Here is a 17500-nt window from a genome sequence, read left to right on the forward strand (position 1 = left end):
GGATTACGTTTTTGCAAAGGTTGGCTGTGTAGCATTTAATATATTTGAACAGACTTAACTGAATAGAGTGTACTGTGAAGTGCTAAGTTTCAACCCCATATGTAGGGCTAATGCTCACATGGTTCATACGGGGTAGAAACTTACATGTAGCACTTCACATTACACTCGTCTCATATCAGCCAATCTCACAAGGCAGTGCACCCAGCCCATTGGTTAGGGGCTGTTGTCTTGAGAATTCTGGAGTCAATCCTCGTTTCGATCGAGACCCATTCTGACCACTTACTGAATTTGATCCTGGTACTCCCTGGTTCATCTTCTTGGCTGCACTAGCAAACTCTGAACAGTTCAGTATTCTTAACAGTTGCTGTCAGGTGTTGTTCTGTTCTGTCATTAATCAATACTATAACCATATACTTATGTACCATTCAACATTGATAGTGACAGAAAACTAAATCTACAGGTACATTTTTGTGAAATCCTGCAAAGCACATGATTTGCTGTTGAATTGAAGTTTGTTGTTTGAGCCATTCAAAATTACGTGTAGTTAATAGATCTCTTTAATAACAATGGTTTTTTTTCCAATCAGCCAGTCGCAGCTGGTAGCGGAATTCCTGAAATAAAGTGTTACTTGAATGGTGTTAAGGTTGGTAAGAACCAAAGAAGCTAATTAGGAGGGAAACTTCCCAGTTTTGCCTAACTGGTAATAGTGAAGAATAATTCCCAAAATTTACTGTCGACCGATTGTTGGCCAACAGTGGGCCAACAGTCGACCGACAGTCGACCGACAGTTGGGCAACAATCGGCCGACTATTGCCCAACTATCGGCTGACAGTCGGCCAATTGTTGGCCCACTTTCGGCCAACGGTCGGCCGACAGACGGCCAATTGTTGGCCAACAGTTTGTTATTTTTGAGGCCAAAGTGTTGGCCGACTGTCAGCCAACAGTCGGCCGACAGTTGGTGACCTGTTGGCAACCTGTCATTTGGAATTTTTTGTCCCTGAGTATCCATGGTCAGTGCAGTAAGGAGTGCAGTTCAATATTGTCATTTTGTGAAAACAGTGTGTAATGTGGGTTATGATGAGATGTCTTACTCACAGACTTTACAAGCAAAGCAAAAATTGAAATTCTAAATTAGGCCCAAACTAGTCTGCTAGCAGGCGGTAGATGTTGTTGTTGCTACGAAACACATATCAGACGCCACTAATTATTAATTATTGGAAGAACATGGGATAGACCTGGGCCAGGTGACCAAAATGACTTTCCCCACTCGTCCCAGGTATTCTGCCTTCCACCAGTGCAATATGGCGACCGAAATACAAATTACCCCCTACAAGCAGGCTAGGCCCAAACACTCATCACGAAAAGTGAGCTTTTGAGTTTTTCTTCCCCTTTATACTCTGCTGTAGGTACCTCATGTGGTGAGATTTAAAACCTTGGTTTGCAAAGCAGTGGGTGTGCTATTTAGTGTTGCTGGAGGTAGGATTCAGTTATCTGTTCTGTCAAAGTTCTTTGACTGGTTTTGAAAAGGATTTTTTGGAGCAATTTAATTATTAATTATTCTTATGTTTGCATGTATCCCAATCCTGTTAAATGTAGGTTTATTTGTTGGGAAGGAAGGTCCAATGATTCACAGTGGTGCAATTATTGGAGCAGGATTACCTCAGGTATTGTTTGACAAACATTGGTATTGCTGATTGTTAGGAGCAAACTTTTAGTGTCTTCAGCTGTCCACAACATATGTATTAGAGAAAAATCCGTTTGACCTCAGCTAACATGGGGACCTGGCTAGTCGGCCCATGTTTTTTATGTTTAATACTCATTTCACTTTCTTGTCATTCTGTGTGCATGCGGCACGACTTATCTGTGTTAAGACCTATTAATTAAACCAATGTCCTTGCCAAGTGGATGGACTCCTATTGGCTGAGGTCAAATGGATTATGCTCTACATACTTTCATTCAGTAAAAGATTTATTTGGCATTCATTAGAAATACGTAGATCCAGGCTTAGTAAACCTCTATTTTAGGTAGGTACCAGTAGTTTCTGGTCATCTTCCACCTGTCTCAGCCTAAACAGGTTCTGTTAAATGTAGCTGTGACACTCACTGTAGTGTCTGTCTTGTTTTAACAGAGGCCATCTAATGCATTAGTTGCCTTTGTATGACAATGCCTCTGATGATTTTGATAGACTGATGTTGAAGTGTTGGTGTTTCACGATGCATTCAAATTTAATGCAAACTTGATGAAGTGACAAATAGTAATTATGAATTGATGATGATGATGATATGACAACTGTGACAATGAAGATGTCCAATGCATGTTTTTATATCTGCTGGCATCTTTTTTTAATTTTCTTGGTGTGTCTTGCCACAGTTTCAAAGTATTGCCTTTAGAAGAATCAAGATCAATTTTCCGTACTTCAGAACTGACAGGTACTAAAAATTGCATATTATAAAAAATATTTTCTACTATAGAATGAAAAACTGTAGTGAGTACTCTTGTTTCCTTGATGATAACTCCTTAATTCTAAATTTTTGGGACAGGATAAACAAGATCTAAGGGGCTAATATTATCTTTTAACTGTCTCCTTTCCAGAGAGAAGAGAGATTTTGTGTCTGGAGGAGCAGCGGCTGGGGTGGCAGGTAATCAAACTCTGGGGGGGGGGGGGGGTTGGGTACATAAGGATCTCTTGTGTCTGTTTAATATCAATTCTTTAACCCATTGACTCCTGGGGGTTCCCCATTGACGAGTAAAATCGTCTGGCGTTAGACAGAGTAAAATACTAAAGTATGCCCGGTTTAGGCCGGTTTACATGTAGGTTAAATTTGTTTATTAGCCCTTAAAATTTAAAAGCCGCTGAGGGGAGTTGTGCATGTAAGCATTACTCAACGACATGTTTTCAAGGCAGAATAGACCATTTTTCATTTCTTTGCTCAGTTGCCAGGCCTTTGAATAAAAGTGAAGCTGGAGTTGACCTTGTTTAGATACAAACCTTGTTGCTTTAATAATTATTAATATGTAAATCTTGTTGTTGTTATGCTAACGAGTTGCTATTTTACATTAAAGAATTTAGCAGCGAGGTTTGAGTCAAAACAAGGTCATTTCCAGCCTCTCTTTTATTCTAAGCCTTGGTAACTGAGCACAGAACTGTTACAGTATGGTCTGTCTATTATAATTATTTTATAGCTGTTATTTTTTTCAGCTGCATTTGGTGCTCCAATTGGGGGAGTGTTATTCAGTTTGGAAGAAGGAAGCTCATTTTGGAATCAAGCACTAACATGGAGAAGTGTAAGTTGTTGCAGTTCAAAGTTAAAATCTAGATTGGGTGAAAAGAGACTTTCAGATCTTGAAAGATGGCCATTAATTTTGTTAAGTAAAAATTTTAGAGAAAACTACAACAGCTTAAGTATGTTGCTTATTTTGAGTGCAAAAATCATCCTGAATTCCAGTCATTACTGATTTATTTAACTTTTTTTTACACTTCCAGTTCTTCTGTTCTATGGCATCAACCTTTACGCTCAACTTTTTTTTGTCTGGCATTCTCGGCTATGAATGGGGATCATTCAATCAGCCAGGCTTGCTTAGCTTTGGAGTCTTCAGTGTGAGTACAACAATATCGTAATCACTCTAAAATAGCTAGGCTGAATTATTTATTTTTTTCTGTTCAGTTTATTTGATTTACATGTACCATTAAATGACCAGTTGTTTCTACCATAGCATAAACTGTTACCATAACAGTAACTGTTGTTAATATTTAGCTCAATCGACCTTTATACTTTACTGATTGCATCAACTGTTTTTTTTCGCTTGCACTTCCGATCAACACACATTTCCTCCCACAAAAGGTGCATGACAAACTTGAGTACTGTAACAGTTGTTAAAGCCAAAAAAGAATTATAGTTTGATGCTTAAAAAAAAATCAAAGGCCAAAATTTTAAGCAGGAGTTAGTAAAATACATGTAAGCCTGTGTTTTCGATTTTGTGAAGTGCAGTAAAGCAGTTGAGAAGTGCAACTTATGGAATATTCAAGACCTACTTATCTTCATTGGTATGGGTTTTGTTGGTGGCCTGCTTGGTGCGTGGTTCAATCAACTCAACAAGCATCTGACTGTGCATCGCCTCTTGAATATCAATTTACGTCCCAAATATGTTAGGTAGGTATTAAATCCATGCTGTGTTCAAACACTGTGCACATTCTTCCCTCAATTACGTGTACTTTGAGTGATAATTTGGTTTGGTTACTTAATTGTGATGGGAAATGAAAAACATTGCATTGTTTGTCATTAATCTCTGACTTGTCATTAATTTTATGCAAAAGTGGATTATATAAAGTCGTGAAGTATGCTGGCAATTGCATGCACATAAAAATTGAGGGAAATATTGATAATGATAATGACAGGCAATCTACAAGAACATTTTTGTCACATGAATCAGCTCATCTTGGATCACATGAACTTTTTCATTCGACATCATGAAAATGCCTTTAAGGTTACTGGTGTGTGTTGATGTCTTCAAAAAGGGAGACTCAGTTTGGATTTTTCCCTTTTAATTTACAGGATTCTTGAAGTTCTCCTGGTGGCCTGTATTACCACCTCAGTTGCATTTTTTAGTCCAATTTATCTTGCATATTGCAAGACACTCCCTGTGGTAAGAGAAATTGAAGAGCTCTGTTTTAGCTGAACAACAACAACAACAACAACAACAATAATAATAATAATAATAATAATAATAATAATAATAATAATAATAATATCTTTTTTTTAATTAAGAAGAGCACTTATTGGAACCAGCACTTATTGGAACCACTGGCTTTTTTTTTTTAAATTAAGAAGAGCACTTATAATAATAATAATAATAATAATAATAATAATAATAATAATAATAATTTATTATTTATAGAGTTAACTGGCTCTTCAGATTATATAGAAACTGCCCATTTTAACTGGTTTTTATGTTGCATAGTCACGGGGCAATTGCAATGAGATCTCATCAAAGAGACTGGTTCCAAACAACCTTTATTAATTTCTTGCTGGTGGTGATTTGAGTGAAAATCAAGTCAAATGAAGGGGTTAAGTTTCTAGAAAGACCGGGGCTGTGTCGGTGGGGCCGTGAAACATGGAAATTTGGTTTTATCAAATTAGTTGGTGAAGGTACTCTAAATTAAGTACCGTAAGGTCTGACAATCTGTGAGCTGATGTTTTGATAATTTTTTCTGGTTGAGTAATATTAGTGGTACTGGTAACCGTAATACTTTCTTTACAGGGTAGCAGAAATACCAGTGATACTAAAGACTATTTTTGTCAGAAAGGAGAATACAATGATATGGCAACCCTCTTCTTCACTTCGCAAGAATCGGCTATAAGGCAGCTTTTTCATCTGGATGGTAAACCGTTCTTGATTTCATTTTTGCATCAGTATTGAGCTTCCAAGACCCAAAAGTTCTGTCAAGGTTTAGTTCTTTCTTCAGTAATGAAGTTCATGATGTCACTTGCTATACTATTTTGAATACTCAGTGGCAGTACATTCAGCTTATTTTTGTGATCTATTTTGTTCACACTCTTTGAAACAGTTTTGATTACAATGAAAGAAAGGTACGTCCCTTTTAAACTCCAAAATAATGGACTTACTTCCAGAGGAGTTTTAACAACAGTATTACATGTAAATAAGAGATGGATTAATTTTTAGTCCCTTCACCAATCAATGATCTCTTCGATCAGAGACAAGCTCAACCTGTTAGAATATTCCAGGAAATTAGTAACAATCTGCACCATAAGCTACACAATCCTTTACCTGAATTAAACAAAATTTAATGTAAGTTTCAATCTTAGAAGCTCGAAAAATTATATTCCTGTTATAAATGTAAAACCAACAGGTTAAAGAATAGTTTCTTTTACAGTGTAAATAGATTTCCAATAGACCATTATTTTAGTGTAGTTTTTCTTACTTGATTTCATCCAATTCAGCTCTTGAGCTTGAAGGCTTCAATAAACTATAACTATAACTATATTATTTGTATAACTAAACTGTGGTAAAGGAACAAGAAAAGCAGTCAGCAGTGCCTACAAAATTAAAGATTTAGGGACTGCATAATGAAAATGTACTGTAGTATGTGACTTCCTCTGAATGTAAATTTAATTTTTAATGTCTGTCAAGTATCATTAAACGAGATTAGTTTCTTCTAGGTGAGTTCAGTCTGACATCACTGGGGATATTTTTCATCTGCTTTTATTTCCTGGCCTGTTGGACATATGGGGCTAGTGTTCCCAGTGGGTTGTTTGTACCTTGCCTGCTATGTGGTGCAGCATATGGCAGATTTGTAGGAGAACTATGCAGGTATAAATTTTTAATAATAAATAGAAGTTTTGTCAGATGATTTTACCTCATTTTGAATGATCCAGCTCCGGCTTTGTGAGCCCAGTAGCATCTCCTGTGTGACTTCACCTTTTACCTTAGACACTTCGGGTTTCAAACGAAATTACAGTTTCACTGTGCTTGTTCACAAAAGAATTACACATCAGCTAGAACATTATGTGGGAGGCGCAGTGGCCTCATGGTCAGTGTGCTCGACTCTGGATCAAGTGGTCCGGGTTCGGGTCTTGGCCGGGGACATGGTGTTGTGTTCTTAATTGGGCAAGACACTTTACTCTCATGGTGCCTCTCTCCACCCCAGTGTATAGATGGGTACGGGCGAAATGCTGGGGGTAACCCTGCGATGGACTAGCATCCCATCCAGGGGGGAGTAGAAATACTCCTAGTCGCTTCATGCTACAGAAACCGGAGATACAGTGTAAGTGCCAGCCTGGTGGGCCTTCTAGGCTCCTAGCGGACTTTACCTAGAACATTATAAGTGCTGATACCTGGAGCACATTCCCTGAATGCCCTAAGATGAAGCAGCATGGCTGTATAAAGGGCTCTGAAGTGCAGTCCAGAGCAAAAACTACTTCTTACTTATTAGAAAGTGCAATACATCCACAAACAGGTGAGGATTTTAACTGAATCTCTACTGACTGAAGTGCCATCCTTGTCATAATTATGTTTTTTGACCTAAGGAAGTTGATTTCATCTGTGAGCACTAAGCACTGCAATAAATTTAAGAGAAATGATGGTAATAAGACCACAATCCATCAATGCATTGGCTATAAATGCAGGTATCCGACTGTTGACCAACAGACGACTTGGTGCAATCAAAACTATTTAAAATATGATTATTTCTGTACATTGTTTTGTTACTTAAGACTGGTGTTAAGTCTCTGCTTACGAGCCAGACGGCCCATCAGGCTTATCTCTGGTTTCCGTAGCATGGGCGACTAGGAGTATTTCTACTCCCCCCTGGATGGGATGCTAGTTCATCGCAGGGTTACCCCCAGCATTTCGCTGGTACCCATTTATTCATCTGGGTGGAGAGAGGCACCGTGAGAATAAGTGTCTTGCCCAAGAAGACAACACAATGTCTCCGGTCAGGACCCAAACCCAGACCACTCAATCTGGAGTCGACAACTCTAACCATGAGGCCGCCGTGCTTCCCACTTAAGACTGGGTAAGCCATTATTTTGATTGTTCAGTAGTTAAGGCACCAGCCAACTGATAAGTCACTTGGCACTAATATATGCCAATTTTTTGGCTCATGCATAGTGCCCTGAATGGGTTATGGATCAGTTCACTACTAGTAATAATATTTTAAGTTGTATCAATTGATTTTTATTGCAGGATGCTTGGTTACCAGCACACCTATCATGGAACATTTGCACTGATAGGTGCTGCATCATTCTTAGGTGGAGTTGTGCGGATGACCATTAGTTTGACTGTGATTCTCATAGAATCAACAAATGAAATTAGTTATGGCTTGCCTATCATGATCACACTAATGGTTCGTATATTTTTTTAAATAGAAATCGTTTGTAAAAAAATTGTCTGACATGCAGAATTTTACAATAATTGTTCTTTTTAAAATGCACTTTTTAATTGAAAGGCCTGCTGCTGTTTAATAAAGGCACTTGCAGGTAATTTCAATTGACAAACAACCATGGATGCATACAGAGCAGTGTAGAAAAAATTGCACTACAGAAAACCTCTTAAAAGTCGTTTTTCTCTGGTATTTTGCATGTTTGTCTCTCTTGTTTTTGGGATCCTAATCCTTTATTGACAAAAAAAGATAAAAATTAATGTTTCGCATGTACCTTTTTTTTTTTTCAAGTTAATTAATTAAGCCTTGTTTTTTTGGTTATGGTTTAGGATTTATAAATTATACCGAACATATCACAAAGTTTCATGACTGTTTACATTATTCTTTCTGTAGGGTGAGATTGGGCTTCAGCTTGTAAAGGTGCCTCAGGCAGCTGCTATCAGTCCATATTATTTTTGATCTCACCCACCCACCCACCCAACCCATGCATGTATGACAAGAGGACAGACCACAACACTGGGGTCTCTCCCCTAACTCTTCACGAAAAGTGTGTTGGTTCTGTAACGTCCCACAGTGTAGACAAACAGGAAAGGTTGCGAGACGGGGCCTATGATTTATAGTCATTATCCAAGAAGACTTGAAAGTCTAACTATTTGCGGGTGTGGTTACAAAGGGAACACTTTCTGCTCTGAGTTATCTTAAAGCCCTGAGTGTTGGTCCAGCCTAAGTTGAACTTGCAACCTCCCGCATGGCAGCCCGGTGCTCAGCCAACTGAGCCACTGGTGCGCCTTTTTGATTGGTAATATGACTGTACAAAGAGTACTACAGGATGTCTAGACAAATTACCGTAAGTTTCAGCTTCTAACCCTTGACTCCTGAACCATCCCTCATTGACGAGTAAAATCGCTTGGTGTTGCAGAGTAAAATTCGATTAAATCTCACTCCCAGGGGTCAATGAGTTAAAGAGGACGTCGATGTAGAGGTTGTTAACCCAGTGACTCCTGAACTGTAACCCATTGATGAGTAAAAATCATCTGGCATTAGACAGAGTAAAATCTATTAAATAAAGTCAGTGGTCAAAGGTCAATGGGTTAATGTGCATTGTTTTCTGTCCTGTCTTCACTGGAGATGGCTTTATAATCTCTGAGATGACTATAAGGACTCTCTTAAGTGCAATCCTGTTCAGATACACGCGTGTTTAATTCCTGTGATGTTTAGTACATTAATTTTACCTTTTAATACTTTTTTTCTTGTATATTTTTACTAGACTGAAAGGTCTTAGACATGATCCTTACTTGACTAAATTCAGCCATTGATGACAAAATTGTTTTATTTCAGTGCTCCTAACCTTTTGTTTTACCCAGGTTGCCAAGTGGTCAGGAGATCTTTTTAATGAGGGACTCTATGACATTCATGTGAAATTAAAAAGTGTTCCTCTACTTGAGTGGACAGTACCTCAAGAAATGTACAGGTGAGAACACATAGGGAATACAGATTTTACCCTTCCTAAATACACTGTCATGTTCCTTTTACTGTAAGCACTAGAATTTGATTCCCAAACCATACAAGGCTGCAGATCAGATGTTTCAAAGGGGTTGACTGCAGACTTGCATTTGGTTCTTTTCACAGCATCTTCCCATAGTATTAACCTTCACCTCTTACAACCTTCCATATTGTTACACTTCCTATAATAATATTATTTGTACGTTTCCACTGTTAATGCTGTGACTTTTTTTCTGACTTATAACAGATTAAAGGCATCTGACATCATGGAGTCTTGCTTGTCATACATTTATCCTCACACAAGGGTCCACTCAATTGTTGGAATTTTGAGAACTACAGCACACAATGCGTTTCCTGTTGTGACTGTTGACAAACCAGTTCAACATAATGTTCAAGAAGACAACTTTCAAAGCAACTTCAATTTTTCATTTAATGAGCGTTTTGCCCGCAGTTCTACCCTTCCCAGTTTAAGAAGTGAACAGAAGTTGCTGCAGCATGTTTCAAGTGGTGAAGACCGCATGTTACGCCCCAAAAGGGGTAGAACTAGTTCCGATTTAATTTTGCAGAATGAACATCTGGATATAAAGAGAAAAAGAGTTCAAAGTGAAAGTGAAAGAGACTATTTAACAGATTCATCCTCTGTTCCTGAGCTGCCCAGTTTTATTGACAGAGGGATGAGGAGAATACATTTTAAGGATGAGGGTAAACAAAAGGAATTACTAAGTAAATTAGTAACAGTAGTATTAGTAGCCTGCAAGCAAACTCTCTTTCGGCTTTCAGGCGCCCGCCCACCCCACCCCGAAAGCCGAAAGAGAGCTTGCTCGCAGGCTATAGTATTAGTTGCAATAATAATAAATAATAAAATAAATGGAGAATTTTTGTTGTGATATTTGAAGTGTGGGCTGTAGACAAAATAGATAATTAAATAATTTCATTTCCCATGAAAAGACTCAGTGAAAGAAATGATCCATTTTTTTTCATTGAATCCTTTCACAGGAACACATGAATGCGACAAATTGACTTGCTGCCAACTGTGTGGCTTCATACATGTAGCTCAGTTGGTATAGCACTGCTCCGGCATTGCACAGGTCATGGGTTCAAATCCTGCAGCCCGAAACCACTTGAATTTTTGCTGAAAGTTAAGAACAGCTCACATCCAGGGACAGTCTGTCGACTGTTGGCCAGCAGATTACCAACATCTTTCTTTGACTTTAATACCGACAGGTTACCGACAAGTTACTGACATTCGGCCAACAAAACAGTACGCAAATGTTTTGCTACTAAAATGACAAGCTTACATGTAGCTCTCGTCTTACATACTTTCCATAATCCTTTGTTTTGCTTCAAAATTGTCAGGGGTCTATAAGAGACAATAATGCGTAAATTTTCCAAATAAATGGAAGGATAATAATATTATTTCTCTATTTCCTTTTAGTAAATTTTCAGCTCCGACTATTGCATTTCTAGCTTTTTGATTGGCTAAAAAACTCCGACTATTAGGCAATAGGCGAAGTTTTACGTCATATGGAAAATAGTGCGCCAAGATGTTCTTTCCGGACGCTTTGTAAAATTATTGTGGAAATAAAAATTGGCGGCAAAACCCGCTTTGAGAATTTACTAAAACAAGCGCTGCGCTATGCGCTCGTTGGTTATTTTATCACTTCATATCCAACTCGGGCTCATGGAATAATTGTTATATGTATCAAGATACAGAGGTATCTTTTAATCTTCTAATCAATGCATGCTGAGTGGCCCTTTTAATGCCTTAAGGGCCTCCTTTCCTTGGCAAGAATAGAAAACGTTGGTGCTACTGATCAAGTTACGAGTCTTGTGGGTTACTAGTTTGTTCTGAGGCAAGGGTACAGAGAGAGTGCCAATGCTAATATTGCTTGTAATCATGCCATGCTGAGTTTCAAGTGATGCACTGGCATCCTTAACCAGAGACTAAGAGTAGTGAAACAAATTATTCCTTCAATAATAATTAGCACATTTTGTTGATCCCATTCAGAAGGGACACTGAAAAACACAGGCTGCAGACTGTGCAGACCGTCTGTAAAATGAAAATTTGGTTAGCCTGAATTAGGCCTAAATAACATTCAGGCCTGTTTACGGTTAGCTCTCAATGATAGTGAGGGTAACGCCATATTTTACTCCTGGTCTGCACGGTCTGCAGTCTGCGTTTTGGGGTGACCGCCTTCAGAAGAACAGTGGGTTACTGGGCACAATAGCAATCAGTGCAGGTCACTCCTTTGTGCAAACTTACCCTGTCAACGGCTCACAAATCACTTTAAAGAATACTTTGTCTACTTTAATTGTTACAACTTTAACTCATCTCACAGGTTTTCCTGGCAGTGCTGAAAGACACTCTGAGGAAAATGAACCTCAAGGCTTAATGTTCCATGGGATAATTCTCAGGTCGCAACTGGTAACTCTGCTAAAGAAGAGAGTTTTTTACTCTGAAAATAGTGAGGTTGGTAATATGTACTGTAAAAGTAATATTACTATTATGTAGGATGACAGTTGCTGTTAGTGGGAAGTTTTAAGGGATCATGTGTATTTTGTGCACCCCTCGACCGACATATCGGTCGACATATCGACCGATACTCGACCGACATGTCGGTCGACATATCGACCGATATTCGACCGACATGTCGGTCGACATATCGACCGATATTCGACCGATATGTCAGCCCACGTATCGACTGACACTAGGCCGATATGTCGACCGAGATGTGTCGGTCGATGTATCGACCGACATATCGGTAGCCTATCGGTCGATATGTCGACCGATGTATCGGTCGACATATCGGTCAACATGCTGACCGATCCATCGGTCGAGTATCGGTCGATATGTCGACCGATAGCCTACCGAGGTTCCGCCGATACTTCACTGCTGCTTGCATTTTGGTGACTGTAGCTTGCGTCGCAGACGTAATTTAACCAAGGTTAGAAACTTCTGCCAAGCAGCGCAGAGATCCCTGATCTACTCCCCACTTCTCAGAGGCTTTTTTACATAAATCCGTTGTAGTCAATCGCACAAAAGCGAACCAAAAATCAATCGAACTCAATCGAGCCCAATGTTGATTTTCCACGTGATTTTTATTCATGATTATTTTTTACATTGTGGCTGAAAAGCCCCTATGGGGGAGCTTCAATAAATACATGTATGTATGTAATCGAGCTGGAATTTTCGGTGAGTTCGATTAATTGAACTCGTGTGTTAGAATACGGAACTCACTTGAACCAATCGAACTAAATCGACGCGATTACTTTGATTTTGACTGGCAGAAAGACAAAACACATCTAGTTTCAATTGAATCAGAAAGATTTCCCTCTAGTATATATTTGAAGCAGTTTGACAGCAAAAATCTTTAAATTAACCCGGAATTAAGTAAAATCTTTAAGTAAAATTTTGTGTGTCTGGCAGTATTTCACTTGTGTGTCTTGCTTAACAATGACTGAATTTGCGGCAACTGATCCGAACTTAAAGCCTTCAGAAATTTTTGAGGTTGACAAAAAAAGGATGAAATGCTTATAGCTTATATATCTACACTGACAGTCTAAGCTTTTGACTTATATTAGAAGACAGTTGACCGATGAACCACCGACAGTCGACCGATATTCCGCCGACAATAAATAGTCAACTCATCGGCCGAGTGTCGGTCGACATATCGACCGATTTTCGACCGACGTGTCGGTCGATCTATCGACCTCTACTCGACTGATATGTCGGTTGACATATCGACCGATACGTCGACCGACACATCTCGGTTGACATATCGGCCGAGTGTCGGTCGATATGTCGACCGACATACCGGTCGAGTATCAGTCGATATGTCGACTGACATATCGGTTGAGTATCGGTCGATATGTCTGTTGAGGGGTGCACAAAATACACACGATCCATTTTAAGTAACAAATTTGTAGAAGTAAAGGACGGTGCAAAGTTGTATTTTGGACCTTAAATAGAGTGTGGATTTTTTTTTTCACTGCAGTTTAGACTTAATTTATGCCAGCCAAGACCTTAGTTTTCTTAACCATTCCTTATAATGCATCTATCAATGTGGACATATGTGGCGCATTTGACTTTTCAGAACTTTTTTTTGGTCAAAATCCCCACTGTGGGGCCCCAAAATTCGGGCAAATCAGATCAAATATCCCCACCTTGGGGAGATAATATCCCTGTTCTACAGGCGCTCGTAATCTGTAAGAGAGGCATTCTGCTAGTCAATGGAAAGAAAATATTTGATAGAATTCCAATGCTTAATTGATTCTCTGATGAAAAGCGAGTCGATAATTAATATCAACAATCCCCACAAAGTAAGGTGTTCCATCAATTTATATTGAAAATGAGTAGTGAGAAGTACATGACTTTGTAGTGTTTTTTTATAAAATTTAATATAAAAACAAGTGTTTACCTCTCTTAAAAACAGGCGTCTTCAGCGTTTTAGCTGCGCTACTTCAATTCCAAGATGGCCTGCGCACAGACAAGTACGTGGGACAATGTGACTTGGTCCAATTCCTCCACGCAAAGAAAGCAAACGTCCCCACCCTGGGACCCAGATTCTTAGTCAAATTCTCGAGGGTGGGGAAGGCAATAGAGGTCAAATGCCCCACATATGCCCGGGGTCCCCCGTTGGGCTTAACATTGATAGATGCATAACATTTAAAGCAACGAAAATGTCAATGGGCACGAGGGGAGCAGGACTGGCGCAGTGGTGAGAGCACTCACATTCCATCAATGTGGTCGCAAGAGTGCTCTTCTAATAATTATTGAAGAGACTACAAACTAACTAAAATCAGAACAAATCAAATCAAATGTTGGTTTTTGAGGAGAAGGGAACACCGGTGTTCCCAGGGTAAAATCTCTCAGAGCAGAATCGAGAACCGACAAACTCAACCCACACAATAGTTATGGGCTTGAGTCGATCCCCGCTCGGCTAAATAATCTTGAGACTCAAATAAAGTGATTATTATTGTTATGATAATTATAACAATAATCACTTTTATTACTAATAGTTATTATTACCAAGAACGTCATTGGATAGATACATATATACATGTATCTTTTCTTATTTCTTTGATGATCGACTGTCAACTGTCCTGGAATTAAATTGATATAAACAGCATTGATCATTAGAGAGAAAAGGAAAAACTGTTGTATGCTCACATCATCCAGGCACATACATGTAACCTCAAATTCAGTCGTTTCATGTCATTTTTTGAGTTTGATGGCAAGGAAATAATATGAAAAGATAAATCGTACATGCATGGTGTGCAGGGCCATTGTTTTTGCTTGTTCCTTAGTGAACCCTTTCCCAGCTGAGATCGAGAATTGTACTTGGTCTAATGCAAGACCATTTTGCTCCACGTAAATGAGGTTACCTTAGATGTGAATGAGTTAAGGTCCTTTATGCCTCTGGTCACCCTGCATAATTATTACTCAAAGTAAGTCACTGCTTGCGAGCCAGAAGGCCCATCAGGCCGGCGCTTATCTCCGGTTTCCGTAGCATGAAGCGACTAGGAGTATTTATACTCCCCCCTGGATGGGATGCTAGTCCATCACAGGGTTACCACCAGCATTTCGCCGGTACCCATTTATACACTTGGGTGGAGAGAGGCACCGTGAGAGTAAAGTGTCTTGCCCAAGAGCACAACACAATAGGGAGCTTAAGCACGCACGTTTGTGAGATGCGGACGGCAACCGGAAGAGGACATTTCTCGTACCAGGACAGTGGTGTCTCCCAGATTTTTATATGAATCATTTCTAATGGAGAAAAGATACTTAGCAATGTAAATGTGGTTGTCTGAAGACAAATTAAAAGGGAAAACAGCTCACTTGCGGTTGCCGTCTGCGTCTCAAAAACGCGCGTGTTTAAGCTCCCTAATGTCCCCCAGCCAGGACCCGAACCCAGACCACTCGATCCCGGAGTCGAGTACTCTAACCATGAGGCTACCGCGCCTCCACAATAATTATTACTAATCACCATTAAATTAAATTCACATTCTTTCAATTCGCACTAGAGACTCACCTGTACAGAGTTGGATTTCGCAAGTATGACTGAAGACTACCCTAGGTTTCCAGACATTCATGATTTGCACATTGAATTTGAGGACCAGCAGAAGATTATGGTGAGAGTCCTGGTTAATCTGTGTGGTACATGTAGAATGTACTGAACAAGTAGTCAGTGAGGCCGATCACTGAAACATTCTGACAGACATACAGTATGTTTTCAGCTAACCAGCTGTCAGGCTAGTCAATAGGGAGTTTAAGCACGTAACATTTTTGAGCCATGGACAGCAACAAGAAGTGAGCTGTTTTCCCTTTTAACTTGTCTTGTCACTAGGAACCACCTTTATATTTTATCTTTGCTCCATTAGAGACGATTGCTGGTAGGTTAAAAATCTGGGAGATACTACTGTCTTGGCGTGCGAAATGTTTATTTCCTGTTACCGTCCGCAGCTGAAAAACGTCACATGCTTAATTAAACTCCCTAATAAGGTTGGTCATTCGTGTAGTTATTCAATTAATAAAATTTAATAAGAATTAGTGAATCAAGTTAGACTGCCACCCACGTGGCTGACAGCCATTGACTCCTTAATCATTCATTTTCATAGTCGCTTCTGTCATGTAGGTCAGATCGTAAAATTGGTTATTCAATGAATTACATGGAACTATAAAGGCGGTGTTTACACAAATGCAGTTCCATTTGTAACTACATCGTTTTTGGTGTGGTTACGCCTTCTCTTTATACGACACTGATTGAGACCATTGGCGAAATTGAGTTGATTGGAAAACGCTGCCAAAAGTGGAGCGTTTTCAAAACAATATTAATATGGTTTCATTTGTCATGTGAACACCGAAACCGCATCGATTTGAATACATAAATTGTTCAATTAAACAATAAATGGTGAATTTAGCACGTAGTGCAGCGCTTGCTTATATCATCACGACTTTGATTTTCTGGCAAAAACGGTTGTGTAAACACTTCCAAACTGCATCGATTTTGACAGTTTTGAAGTCATGAGACCATGTCAATGTGAAACCGCGTTTGTGTAAAGGCTGCCTAATTAAGGGGGGGGGGGGGGGGTGGCATTTAACTACAGAAAGACATTGGTTGCTAAAGGAAGCTTTTTAGTCAAAGCACCCTACAAAAAGGTTGCATAAAGTAACTTTTTCAATGGAAATCTAAGGTCACTTCAATCAGAAAGCACTTGTGCAACTAGTGCCAGTGAAAAACAGGTAAAAGCTATCAGGAAACAAAAAGAAAAGGCAGTGTTTTCACTGGATGGGAAATGTCCCATCACTTTTCGTAAACCGTAGCATGGAATTTCTGGTGGACAAAAAATGGAACTAATAATATTATTTTTGAGAAGTGTATCAAAGGAGGGCCTTATGATGACATAATTGTTTTGAGAATAATTTCTTTTACAAATCCATGCCTCAAAAAGAATGTTGACTCATACATACTGTTGCGTTAAAAGATTGTGAAAAACATAGTTAACTCGCAGAATTTTTAGGCATTTTCTGTTTTGGTCAATTCCTCTGGCACTCAGGCTAGTCAAATATTGATGAGCATAGAATAATATCACTAACCTTAGTGAGCCATTTACCATCCAGTCAGTCTGTCAGTTAAACCATTACCGGTAGTTACTGGTGTAACCAACATGTCATTTTTCTTATTTCCAGGATGTTACCACTTATATGAACCCATGCCCATACATGGTTTTTCCTTGGACCCCAGTACCACTGGTTTTTAACTTGTTTAGGACAATGGGCCTGAGGCATTTAATAGTAATCAACACCAAAGGACAGGTAACGCAAACAATTTAATCATACTGTTACACTTAATTGTGTGCAATTTCGCAATCTGATTGGCTAATTTGCCACTGTCGATAAGAGTCAAGACAACCGTGCTTGTGTCAATTTGTCACGCAATGTAATAGGCAATCAGGAATGCTCGTTTTGGGAAATAAACCAATCATATTGCAAGAAAGTTATAGACAAGTGCTTGCTCTTTCTTTTTGTCATGATTTTGGTTACTGGTAAACACTTTGTTTGGCGTTGAATATTGTGGTAAAAAACAAATCGAAAGT

At 39.1% G+C, this 17500-nt stretch overlaps 1 protein-coding gene across 3 annotated transcripts in view; it reads left to right on the forward strand.

Annotated features, from left to right (window-relative positions):
* The window catches only part of LOC137998032 (H(+)/Cl(-) exchange transporter 6-like), a 24108-nt gene that overhangs the window by 6059 nt on the left and 549 nt on the right, over positions 1 to 17500 (forward strand). For 2 of the 3 annotated variants that reach the window (XM_068844425.1, XM_068844426.1), the window contains exons 7-23: positions 587 to 643; positions 1407 to 1476; positions 1597 to 1664; positions 2371 to 2429; positions 2593 to 2639; positions 3200 to 3285; positions 3485 to 3598; positions 3985 to 4151; positions 4554 to 4644; positions 5260 to 5380; positions 6180 to 6330; positions 7705 to 7864; positions 9265 to 9371; positions 9651 to 10105; positions 11743 to 11873; positions 15428 to 15535; positions 17094 to 17219. In XM_068844425.1, the coding sequence (XP_068700526.1) occupies positions 587 to 643; positions 1407 to 1476; positions 1597 to 1664; positions 2371 to 2429; positions 2593 to 2639; positions 3200 to 3285; positions 3485 to 3598; positions 3985 to 4151; positions 4554 to 4644; positions 5260 to 5380; positions 6180 to 6330; positions 7705 to 7864; positions 9265 to 9371; positions 9651 to 10105; positions 11743 to 11873; positions 15428 to 15535; positions 17094 to 17219 (2118 nt within the window). Of the gene's footprint in view, positions 1 to 586; positions 644 to 1406; positions 1477 to 1596; positions 1665 to 2370; positions 2430 to 2592; positions 2640 to 3199; positions 3286 to 3484; positions 3599 to 3984; positions 4152 to 4553; positions 4645 to 5259; positions 5381 to 6179; positions 6331 to 7704; positions 7865 to 9264; positions 9372 to 9650; positions 10106 to 11742; positions 11874 to 13836; positions 13932 to 15427; positions 15536 to 17093; positions 17220 to 17500 lie in introns of those variants that run through there. The other variant, XM_068844427.1, reaches the window with a different exon arrangement.

The sequence above is a fragment of the Montipora foliosa genome, chromosome 3, assembly GCF_036669935.1.
Source record: "Montipora foliosa isolate CH-2021 chromosome 3, ASM3666993v2, whole genome shotgun sequence".
In the NCBI taxonomy this organism is placed as follows: domain Eukaryota; kingdom Metazoa; phylum Cnidaria; class Anthozoa; order Scleractinia; family Acroporidae; genus Montipora; species Montipora foliosa.